The sequence below is a fragment of the Elephas maximus genome, chromosome 7 (assembly GCF_024166365.1).
Source record: "Elephas maximus indicus isolate mEleMax1 chromosome 7, mEleMax1 primary haplotype, whole genome shotgun sequence".
Taxonomy (NCBI): domain Eukaryota; kingdom Metazoa; phylum Chordata; class Mammalia; order Proboscidea; family Elephantidae; genus Elephas; species Elephas maximus.
The window spans coordinates 32424196-32437177 of NC_064825.1; the positions used below are offsets into that span (position 1 = coordinate 32424196).

A 12982-nucleotide genomic window follows, 5' to 3' on the forward strand; every position below is an offset into this window, starting at 1 on the left:
AGGCCTAGAGGTAGTAATAACTGTTGCCAGCCTCAAGATGTTGCACCGCCTTTTGTTGGTTTCTCTAAACTCTAATCACATCTTTGTTAATAAATTCTCCTAATGTAACTTGAGGTCCCGGGTTGGTGAAAATGGTTTGCTCTTGACTATTAACCTAAAGGTTGGCAGTTCGAACCCACCCAGTAGTACCATGGAAGAAAGGCCTGGCTATTTACTTCTGTTAAGATTACAGCCAAGAAAACCCTCTGGAGCAGTTCCATTCTGTAACACGTATGGTCTCCATGGATTGGGGGCCAACTTAACGGCAACGGGTTTAATATAACCTACTCTGAGTGCATGATCTACTTTCTGCTGGAATCTTGACTGATGCAAGTTTTCCATTACTCTTCCTCATCCACTCCTGTAACTTCACTGGCCTCTTGGCCCTTGCTGAACCTAACCAATGAGGCTTTATTTCTTCTTTCTATTCTTCAAGACCGAGTAAAACATCTTGAGAGGAAAATAACAGACATTTTGACTCTAACTTAAAAAATGATCCAGAAAAATCTGACTCTAAATGTAAAGAAGTTTTAGGAACCCATCATCAAATTATTTTGCTTATAGTTTTATTCAAGGGTAGGCAGAAGAGTAATCTATGATAAAAATATGTGGCTGAAAAATCTAAAAGAGCTCTTTCAATAAGAATAAAACAAAAATTCCAAGTGGTTAAAAACAATTCATCCTAGTTGAATTGACAGCATTTCTAAAGGTTTTTCCTCAACAGTACATAAGTTTAATGCTGTATCTAAAATCACTGATGTCATAAATTCAATGAGATGGAGTAATTAGCTGGATATTGAGGCATAAATCCTGAATTAATAGATGAAGCTCAGGCCATCCCACCCTACCATCACTAAACATTCACAGGCATATGTTTACCAGCTTAAGCTTTATTCATTTTATCTCCCTCAATAGAAAATTATTATCACCTTCCTTATGAAATTGTAGTCTCCATGAGTACAATTTTTTTTTGTTGTTATTATCGATGTTCATTTCTTTATTCTCAGACCTAAAATAGTGTCTGGCACACTGTAAAGGCTTGATAAATATTTGAATGATGAAGGAACAAATTACTAAATGAACCCATGAATCTTCAGCAGGAAACATGTAGGAAACACTCATTTACATATATTAGTTTTGTGATTGATACCAGTTTCTGCCCTGGAATGTATTTCTGAAAATAAATCATTTTTCTTAAACATACAGTGAGCTCCTACTCTATCCAACTCATGAGAGGGATATCTCTTTGTACATTTTTTTCATTGAATTTTGCACAACTACCTTGTGGGTTTATATGATCTTATCACTATTTTAATGTTGAGGAAACTGAGCCTGAGTTTGGAAGAGTATAAAAAGCTAGTAGGATCTAAAGCCCCGTTTCACAATTGGTAATCTACCAACAGCAGGCAAAACACACAGAACAACATTTTAAAAGTGAAAAGCCTTTCTGGTCAACTTGTTTTCACCACAGTTGAAAATAATCAAGATGATCCTATCCATGTCCTGTCCCAGTGAGTTTGGAATCTATAGCTTGTTAAAGCAAATTAAATCATAATAAAATAGAAGGGAATAAACCATGTCCCCTAATAATGGTTTCCACTGTGTCACAAGGAGCCCTGGTGGCTCAGTGGCTAAGAGCTTGGCTGCTAACCAGAAGACTGGCAGTTCAAATCCACAAGCTGCTTCTTGGAAACCTTATGGGGCAGTTCTACTATGCCTTATAGGGTTGCTATGAGTTGGAATTGGCTTGACAACAACGTTTTTTTTTTTGGATTACTGTGTTACAAGAGAGAAACTAAGAAAAGCTATTTTTACTTTTTTGCTCACTAAGGTACCATTTAGTATTGAAGTATTACGTGGTAGAAAACCCCCCACATGCTGTCAGTTTGTCATACTGTGGGGGCTTGTGTGTTGCTGTGATGCTGGAAGCTTTGCCACTGGAATTTGGATACCAGCAAGGTCACCCATGGTATATAGGTTTCAGCTGAGCTTCCAGACTAAGGCAGACTAGGAAGAAGGATCCGGCAGTCTACTTCTGAAAAGCATTAGTCAGTGAAAGCTTTGTCTGGTATAGTGCCAGAAGATGAGTTCCCCAGGTTGGAAGGCACTCAAAAGACGACTGGGGAAGAGCTGCCTCCTCAAAGTAGAGTCAACCTTAATGACGTGGTTGGAGTCAAGCTTTTGGGACCTTCATTTCCTGATGTGGCACGACTCAAAATGAGAAGAAATAGCTGCAAACGTCCATTAATAACTGGAAACTGGAATGTACAAAGTATGAATCTAGGAAAATTGGAAATCATCAAGAAGTGAAATGGAGTGCATAAAATTGATATCCTAGGCATTAGTGAGCTGAAATGGACTGGTATTGGCCATTTTGAATTGGACAATAATATGGTCTACTACGTGGGGAATGACAACTTGAAGAGGAATGGCATTGCATTCACCATCAAGAAAAACATTTCAAGATCTGTCCTGAAGTGCAGCGCTCTCAGTGATAGGATAATATCTATACGCTTACAAGGAAGACCAGTTAATATGACTATTAATCAAATTTACATACCAATCACTAAGGCCAAAGATGAAGAAAATTGAAGATTTTTACCAGCTTCTGTAGTCTGAAATTGATCGAACACACAATCAAGATGCACTGATAATTACCAGTGATTCAAGTGGGAAAGTTGGAAACAAAGAAGGATTGGTAGTTGGAAAGTATGGCCTTGGTGATAGAAACGATGCTGGAGATTGCATGGTAGAATTTTGCAAGACCAATGACTTCTTTGCAAATACTTTTTTTCACGAACATAAATGGTGACTATACACATGGAACCCTCCAGATGGAATACACGGGAATCCAGTTGGCTACATCTGCAGAAAGACATGATGGAAAAGCTCAATATCATCAGTCAGAACAAGGACAGGGGTGACTGCGGAACGGACTATCAATTGCTCATATGCAAGTTCAAGCTGAAACTGAAGAAAATTAGGACAAATCCACAACAGCCAAAGTACGATCTTGAGTATATCTCACCTGAATTTAGAGGCCATCTCAAGAATAGATTTGACCTGTCGAATGCTAGTGACCAAAGACCAGACGAATTGTGGAATGACATCAAGGACATCATACATGAAAAAAGCAAGAGGTCATTAACAAGACAGGAAATAAAGAAAAGACCAAACTGGATGTCAGAAGAGACTCTGAAACTTGCTTTTGAACATCGGGCAGCTAAAGCAAAAGGAAAAAGTAGTGACGTAAAAGAACTGAAGATTCGAAAGGCTGTTCAAGAATGCAAAGTAGAGTATTATAGAGACATGTGCAAAGAGCTGGAGACAGAAAACCAAAACGGAAGAACACACTCAGCATTTCTCAAGCTGACAGAACTGAAGAAAAACTTCAAGCCTAGAGTTGCAATAATGAAGGTTTTTATGGGGAAAATATTAAACGATGCAGGAACCATCAAAAGAAGACGGAAGGAATACTCAGAGTCATTATGCCAAAAAGAATTGTTCGATCTTCAAACATTTCAAGAGGTAGCATATGATCAGGAACCGATGGTACTGAAGGAAGAAGCCCAAGCTTCACTGAAGGCACTGGCAAAAAACCAGGCTCCAGGAACTGATGGAATACCAATTGAGATATTTCCACAAACAGATGCAGTGCTGGAAGTGCTCACTCGTCTATGCCAAGAAATTTGGAAGATTTGGCCAACTGACTGGAAGAGATCCATATTTATGCCCATTCCCAAGAAAAGTGACCCCACCAAATGCAGAAATTATAGAACAAAGTCATTAATACCACATGTAAGTAAAATTTTGCTGAAGGTCATTCAGGAGCGGCTGCAACAGTATATCAACAGGGAACTGCCAAGAATTCAAGCCAGATTCAGAAGAGGACATGGAACCCGGGATATCATTGCTAATGTCAGATGGATACTGGCTGGAAGCAGGGAATGCCAGGAGGATGCTTACCTGTGTTTTATTGACTATGCAGAAGCATTGGACTGTGTGGATCATAACAAATTATGGATAATATTGTGAAGGATGGGAATTCCAGAACACTTAATCGTGCTCATGAGGAAACTGTCCATGGATCAAAGAGGCAGTTGTTTGGACAGAAGAAGGAGATACTGTGTGCTTTACAGTCAGGAAAGGTGTGCATCAGGGTTGTATCCTTTTACCATACCTATGCTGAAAAAAAAAAAACTTTTTTTTTTTATGCTGAGCAAATAATCTTAGAAGCTGGACTATATGTAGAAGAATGGGGCATCAGGATTGGAGGAAGACTCATTAACAACCTGTGTTAAGCAGATGACACAACTTTGCTTGCTGGAAGTGAAAAGGACTTGGGAACTTGAAGAAAAGGACTGTTGAAGATCAAAGACCATAGCCTTCAGTATGGATTACGTCTCAACGTAAAGAAGGCAAATCCTCACAACTGGACCAATAAGCAACATCATGATAAACAGGGAAAATATTGAAGTTGCCAAGGATTTCATTTTACTTGGATCCACAATCAACACCCATGGAAGCAGCAATCAGGAAATGAGAAGATGCATTGCGTTGGGCAAATCTACTGAAAGAGATCTCTTTAAAGTGTTGAAAAGCAAAGATGTCACCTTGAAGACTAAAGCTGGCCTGACCCAAGCCATGGTATTTTCAGTGTGAAAGCTGGACAGTGAATAAAGATGACCAAAGAAGAGTTGACACCTTTGAATTATGGTGTTGGTGAAGAATAATATTAAATATACTATGGACTGCCAAAAGGACGAATAAATCTGTCTTGGAAGAAGTACAACCAGAAAGTTCCTCAGAAGCAGCGATGGCAAGACTGCATTTCACGTACTTTGGACATGTTGTCAGGAAGGATCAGTCCCTGGAGAAGGGCATCATGCTTGGTAAAATAGAGGGCCAGCGAAAGAGAGGAAGACCCTCAATGAGATGGATTGACACAGTGGCTGCAACAATGGGCTTAAGCATAACGATAGTGAGCATGGCACAGGACTGGGCAGTGTTTCGTTCTATGGTACATGGGGTTGCTATGAGTCAGAACTGACTTACTGGCACCTAACAGCAACAACGTAATAGAAAAGCACTAGACTCCAGATTCAAGTAAACCTGGGCTTCAATTTTGGCTCAGTTACTTCCTAGCAATGTGACAATGGGCAAGTTATTTAGACTGGCTAAGTCTAAAATGACTCATCTAAAATATGAAATTATATTACATATCTTGATATAAAAAATTATAAAATATCACAGTACATGGCTTAACAAATAGGAGTTTGTAGTTTTCCTTGGGTTTCATGCCATTTCTAATTCTTTTGTCCATGAGACAATTGAGAACATGAAATGTTGAGTGACTTATCCAAGGCTGCATAATGTTTAGAGCTAGAGTCAGAACATTCAGACACAGGCTCCTGATTCCAAAGCTATATCCTTTACATTTAATATTCACTCTAAATGGCTAAGGAATGAATGGTTGATTAAAACTAACTTTTGCCTTGAATGCAATGTATTGAATTCCTTTATAATGTCAATTAACTAGACACCACAGTGGGTACACAGACAGAATAATTTTCATTCCTGTTTGAATAATAAACCATCTCAGAATATTTTCAAAAGATCCTGCTGGCTAAAAACTCCTACAGCAGGCTGGGTTAATTTAGAAAGGTGTGAATGGAACTATTTTTGGCTGAAGTGCCAACTGCCAAGTGACTAAGTGTTCAAATGACTGAGGGTACAAGTTACAAGAAGGAAATCTACCCTAGTTCTAGAAATAATTTAAAAAAACTGAATCCCAAGTGATTGTCTTTCTAGTTGATATGGCAAAGGAGTTGGCACTGTGGTTCTGATCATGGAGATTGCAGTCAGGGAATCCTGAGTTTCAGTACTGACACTTTATTAGCTACGTGACCTTGGATAAGTTACTTTAAACTCTCTAATTATCAAAGTTTTACATGTGTAAATGAGAAATATAGCAACTTTTTATCAAAGATCAAACAATCTAATATATGAAAAGCTGACTCATAGCAGCCCTATAGGACAGGGTAGAACTGCCCCATAGTGTTTCCAAAGAGTAGCTGGTAGATTCGAACTGCTGACCTTCTGGTTAACAGCCAAGCTCTTAACCACTGCACCACCAGGGCCTCATACGTAGTATGTAGTGCCAAGTTTATAGTGTTTAATAATGACAGTTATTATAAATATTAAGGTCTCTAGATGGTGCAGTTTGTGCTCAACTGCTAACTGGATACAAAACCTTTGGACAAGCCATCAAATCATTTTTAACTGGCTCTATATATTTTTTTTTTTTATAACACTGGTTGCATGTTCTTTGCATATGTAAAAAACATGGGTATATAATTTTACAAATATGATTATAATACGTGGAACGAAAATAATATGTTGGTTACCAGACTAGCCATTTTACTATAACATATTTAATTCCTTCACAGCAATGCTTTAAAATATGTTATTCTAATTTTAGAGATAGTAAGGTCTCAGAATAATTAATTTGCCCAGAGTCTTTTTTTTTTAATTTTATTGTAGTAAAAATACACAGAAATGTACGCTGTCTCCACAGTTTCTGCAAGCACAATTCATTAACATTGTCTACATTCTTCAAGCTGTGCAACAATTCTTGCTATCTGTCATGGATTGAATTCTGTCCCCCCCGCCCCCAAATGTGTATATCAACTTGGTTAGGCCATGATTCCCTGTATTGTATGGTTGTCCTCCATTTTGTGATTGTAATTTTATGTTGAGGGGATTAGAATGGGATTGTAATACCACCCTTAACCCAGGTCACCTCCCTGATCCAATGGAAAGGGAGTTTCCCTGGAATGTGGCCTGCACCACCGTTTATCTCTCAAGAGATGAAAGGGAAGCAAGCAGAGAGTTGGGGACCTCATAACACCAAGAAAGCAGCACCAGGAGCAGAGCACATCCTTTGGACCTGGGATCCCTGTGCCTTAGAAGCTCCTCAACCAGGGGAAGGCTGAGGACAAGGACCTTCCTCCAGAGCTGACAGAGAAAGCCTTCCCCTGGAGCCAACATCCTGAATTTGGACTTGTAACCTACTAGACTGTGAGAGAAAAAATTTCTCTTTGTTAAAGCCATCCACTTGTGGTATTTCTGTTATAGCAGCACTAGATGACTAAGACACTATCATTTTCCAAATCATACCACCACCATTTACATAAACTCAATGACCCCTAAGCAAAAACATCCCATTTTACACTCCCTCCCATCCCTGGGAATCGCTAGTATCTTTGGTTCCTATATATTTACTCATTTTATATAAGTGAGATCATGCAGTGTTTGTTCTTTTGTGACTGACTTATTTAACTCAACATGATGTTTTTTGACAATTGCCCTTCTAATAGGTCCCTGGATGGTGTAAGTGGTTTCCGCTTTTCTACTATAACCTAAAGGTTGGCAGCTCAAACCCTCTCATTGGCACCATGGAAGAAAGGCGTGATGATTTACTTCCATAAGGATTATAGCCAAACAACCACTATGGATCAGTTCTACTCTGTAGCACATGGGGTCACCATGAATCAAAGTTGACTTGACAGCAATGGGTTTGGTGATTTTTGTTTGTTTGTTTTTCTTTTGGTATCGCATTGTAATTTGGATTTACATCTCCCTAATGGCTAATGGGGAAACCCTGGTGGCGTAGTGGTTAAGTGCTACAGCTGCTAACCAAAGGGTCAGCAGTTTGAATCCACCAGGCACTCCTTGGAAACTCTATGGGGCAGTTCTACTCTGTCCTATAGGGTCGCTATGAGTCGGAATCAACTCGACAGCACTGTTTTTTTTTTTTTTTTTAATGGCTAATAGGAGCCCTCGTAGCATAGTGTTGAAGAACCCAGGCTGCTAATCAAGAGGTCGGCAATTCAAACCCACCAGCTGTTCCTTGGAAACCCTATGGGGCAGTTGTACTCTGTCCATAGGGTCACTAAGAGTCAGAATCAAGTCGACGGCAATGACGAATGATTTTGAGCATCTTTTCACAGGCTCGTTGGCCACTTGAATATCTATCCTCTTTGGAAAAATGTCTGTTCAAGTCCTCTGACCATTTTTCGATTTGGTGGTTTGTCTTTTTGTTGTTAAGTTGCCCAGAGTCTTGTAGCTAAGTAAATGGCTCAAAATATTATGTTATTTTTACTACATTGTTCTGCTTTCCATTCCATTTAGCCTTTCCATCAACATGGGAAACAGGCATATGTGGTATTTGATACCCATTTTTTTCTTGTGAAAAAACTAAAGGTCAGAGATTCTAAATAACTTGCCCAATATCACTTGGAAAGTAGAAGAGAGACAATTTGAGTTCAGGTTTTTTGCCCAAGGCTCTCTTCTTTTTCTGTTTCACCACAGGTGATCTATAACATATGGTGGGAAAACAAGTGGCTCAAATCAAATTAAAAAAGGGAAATGGAAAGAAACATTAATGATGAAGGTAAGCCTAGATTGCCTTCTATTAAAGAAATAGCAATGAATAGCCAATTATTAAAAACTTTCAATAGCAAAGATTCTATTATGGCATTAGAGGTTATTTGAATTAAAAAAAAAGTAAACCATATGACATTCCACAGAGTCTTTTTCATAAAGAAAAAAAAGAAAAACTGTTATATCACTGAGGTGTTGCTATGGTTACCCAAAACCCATGATCTCTGCTGAAATGTGACTTTTTTTTTCTTCCCACTGTTTGCTTCCATGTGATGTGCTTTTCACCTGGTGAGTGAAGTTCCTGGCCACATTTTTCTTATTAAAAAAAAAAAAAATTTTTTTATTTTTTATCATCTAGAAAATATATATATATTTTCTCTCTCCTTTTTTGATCCATCACCACAGCTACCCCTGATAGGGTTTTTCTTTTTATAGCTAGCTTATGTGCTTGTTACATAACATTGGGTCTAATTGTGTTGAGCTGATGTATTCGTACTTAAATTTTATTAACCAATTTATTAAGCTATTTGATCTCTTCTTGAACAAAACAGTCTAGTTCTTAAATTGAGTGTTCAGTTCTTGAATCGAAAGCATTCACATTAGTGGTGTGTCTATACAGAACCTGTGTTTATAAAATGAAAATAAAGAGATAAAACACCGATTTCCATATTAATTAAATCAGAGATTCTCAGTGCTGGCCGCAGGTTAGAATCACACTTGAAGATTTTGAAAATCCAGATGCAGACCACTGGAATCTGAATTTCTGGCAGAAGTTGGACGAGTGGAGCAGAAGCCCAAGTTAAGTTTTTGTTTGGTTGTTTGTCATTTTGTTAAAGCTCCCTAGGTGATTTTAATACTGAGAACCTATGAATTAAATCAATGTATACAGAATCTTAATTTTTGAAGGACTTTGTAACCAGAGGGCTTTGTGAAGAAATGAGAACAGCCAACTATAGTTGGGTTTAACTGCCACTCTGACACCCATCACCCCTCGACACCACAAATAGACAAGAGTTCATTCATTTCTCCTTCTTTATTTAAACTGATGTTTGCTTGATTTTCATCATTACTTTTCCTCCACCCTGTATCCTAATTTTATTTTTAAAACCAGTTACTACACAGGAGTTTAATCATAGAACCAGGCTGAAGTTAATGTTTTAATACTTTCGAGCCAGTGTTTACCCACTAGACACAAAACATTTGCTTGAAAAAGTAATAAAATTGGCCACATAATGAAGAAAAAGAGAACATTTTCATTCAATAATCAATAAGTGATTAGAAAAAAATCACGAATATACATCTGGGTATCACCAGATAGCACACCTCGAATGTAATTAAAAACGAGTTAGTAACTATCTTTTAAGCTTCAGTGTGAGTTTTCTAACAGTTTTGGTAATTTAGATAATCCTCCAGGCTTTCCGGGTCATGTGAAGCTGTAGAGGTAAGCAGGGTGTTACAAGTGACACTGAAAATCCCACATCAAAGCTTCGCAGTATTTTAAGCAGTAAGACAGTACGTGGGAGCTAGAGGAGAGGTTTGTACTTCACAGATTAAGGTAGGAAGTCTGAGGCTTTGTGGAGTAAGATTTTTTTCCAGCACATTTTTCACCCTTTTCTGCACAAATACATTCATTCTGCCTATTAATAGCCGGCATTAGTGACACCAAAATTAGACAGTGGCCACTTTTTAATAGGCTCCATTTGAAAGTTGTGTGAACTTGGATGGGGCGCGTGTGGCTGGGGGGGTCCATGTTTCAAAACTGCCATGTGAGGCAGTGATTATAGTGGAAATGTCTCCTCATTCCATTAAAATATTGGCTTAGTTCCATAAATCATTGCTACCCAAGTGTGGCATTAGAAATTTTTGGAAGGGAGGAGGAAAAGCATGCCTTCCACCCTCAAAGTTTAAAAATGATAAGTAATTAAGAGCATATTTCTTTGGTTACCTTTTGTCCTTAGTCCAGAGTGATAGACTCAGAAAAGGAGAACTAGGAATTACTACATTTCAATATAGCAATTCCTTACCTTGGACCTCTAAAGTTTATAAGTATTTAGGATCAAAGCTAATTTTTTTCTGCAGTCAAATTGAAAAAGTGAGACAGGCTGGGCTAAGTCCTTTGGCTAAACACATCAAAGCAGCTACATCCTTGGAAATAGGATACAGTGATTGTGCAGGCAGGGTATGAGGCCAAATCTTCTCTCTTCTACTTACTGGATGCATGATGTCGTGCAAGTTACCTAATCTCTTTATACCTCAGCTTTCTAATCTTTAAAGCAGAGAAAGGTAAGAGCATTAAATTCGTTAATGTATAAAAGCACTTGTAACAGGAATTCACACATAGTAAATGCTCATTAAGGAGCTGTGGTCTTGCAGTGGTTAAGTCCTTGGCTGCTAACCAAAGGGTCAGCGGTTTGAATCCACCATCTGCTGCATGGGCCAAAGATGTAGCAGTCTGCTTCCGTAAAGACTACAGCCTTGGAAACCTTATGGGGGCAGTTCTACTCTGTTCTATAGGGTGGCTATGAGTCAGAATAAACTCAACAGCAACTAGTAAGTGCTCACTGAATATTAGCTACTTCATTATTTACCTATTTGGGCCTTGGGACTCATCCACATTAGGAAAAAAAAATTAATCAGTGTTTCCTAAATTTTTCTAATTGCTCTTGAAACATATTAAATTATGCCTTCCCAAGACTGCCTCCTGTAGACTGTGATCAATGGTCTAGGATAGGGCCAAGAATTTGTATTTTTAATTTTTATGCCATATGAATTTTATCTTAAAGAAAATTTTGCGAACACTGGCCTATAATCCACTGCCTTCAAGTAGATTCCGACTCATAGCAACCCTATAGGATAGAGTAGGACTGCCCCCATTGAGTTTCCAAGGCTGTAATCTTTACAGAAGCAGACTGCCGCATCTTTCTTCAGTGGAATGGCTGGTGAGTTCCAACCTCTGACCTTTTGGTTAGCAGCTGAGCACTTTAACCACTGCACCACTAGGGATCCTTCACTGGCCTGTACCATTTATTTATTCAATCATTTAAATATCCATCCATTCATTAATTCATTCACACAACAAATAATAAGCATTTGCCAGACAACATCCCAGGTGCTGGAAGATACCATGATACACCAAGTACTTTTCTCATTGGAGCTTTGAAACCCAGTAGAAGAGATAGAAATTAGACAAATAATCCATGCGACTACAATTGTACAGTGTGCTATAAAGGAAAAATAGAAGGTACTTGGAGATCTCTTCGTAGGAGATCTTCCCTATGCTATGGGGCAGGAGAGGTGGAGAAGGGAGGCTTATGAAGACTTTCCTGAAGAAGTGATTGCTAAGGTCTCTGTGTGCTCTGACATTGTATGCCTATGATTCAATCAGCTTTCTACTCCAACTGCATCTTACCTGCCAAGAAGAGAAGAAGGATGCTGGGCTGAGTAGGTTAGGGTTTGCTGGGTGGTGCCCTCCCATGTACTCGTCTGTGCAAATGTCACAGTCTTCTGCATCCCGCCAGTCCCAGTAGGGAATAGTGAAGTTCTCATCCCCTGTCAGCCTCTGGATTTCTTTTTCCCACTGCAGCAAGAAGAGTCTATGCCAAGGCAGGAAGCCTGGTGCTTCATGAGCAAAATCAATGTCGCTCCAGATTTCAGATCCCCCGAGCAGTGTGTCTCTGGACACATAATAATGCATCCAGACAAAGAGGTCATAGATGTTGATGTCTCTAAACATGGGTCTTGATCCATTGTTCATTTGGCCATAGGTGCCTGTGGGGATAACATAGTCTGCACTGGTGGTATGTTTTGCTAAAGTAAGGTAGGCAAGGAATTTGTTCTTCTCTGGGACACTCAAATCAAAGATGTTTCTTCTTACTAACAGTCGCCTCTCTGTGCAGTTTGGCCCCCAAAAGCCAAACCTACAATTTCCACAGTCAAATCCCATGAAGTTGCCAGAGCACTGGCAGGTCCTGTTATAAAAGACAGAAGGCCAAGACTCCCGGTCATCCACCCCTGTGAAGGGGAATTGAGGCCCGAGTGGTGCACTGGACAGAAGGACGTCCTGACAGGAACCCCTGCCTGAAAGCTGGCCACAGGGACTCCCATCCCCACTCCACGGAGGGCAGCATTCCTTCTCCATCATACTCTTAGAAGACACACAGGCTCGAGGGAAATGGCCGGCGGAAGTATGAAAACTCCACAGCAGGCAGTACAAAACAACCAGGCGCATTCTTCCTCCAATCCTCAGAGAGTCTGCCTGAGCTAGTTAATTAGAGCCACAAATTTCTCTTTCTAGCTACCTCTACACTGACTATCACATGTTTTGGCTAAGACCTATATAATACCACTCCCACTTCTAACATCAAACACTTGCAGTCTTTATCTTAAGCTTTCATCTTCTGAAAAGCACATGACTAATTTGTCTTTGGATTTGGCATTTATCCCACCAATGGGACAGGCCTATTTTAAAGTGAGAAACACTATTCACCATTAATAGTTT

The 12982-nt window shown here is 39.2% G+C and overlaps 1 protein-coding gene across 1 annotated transcript in view; it reads right to left on the bottom strand.

Moving 5' to 3' along the window:
* Positions 1–12712, bottom strand: part of TYR (tyrosinase) — a 103190-nt gene extending 90478 nt beyond the window's left edge. Inside the window, exon 1 of the mRNA XM_049889572.1 lies at positions 11894–12712. Within this exon, the coding sequence (XP_049745529.1) occupies positions 11894–12712 (819 nt within the window). The remainder of the gene's footprint in view (positions 1–11893) is intronic.
* Positions 12713–12982: the final 270 nt, after the last annotated feature.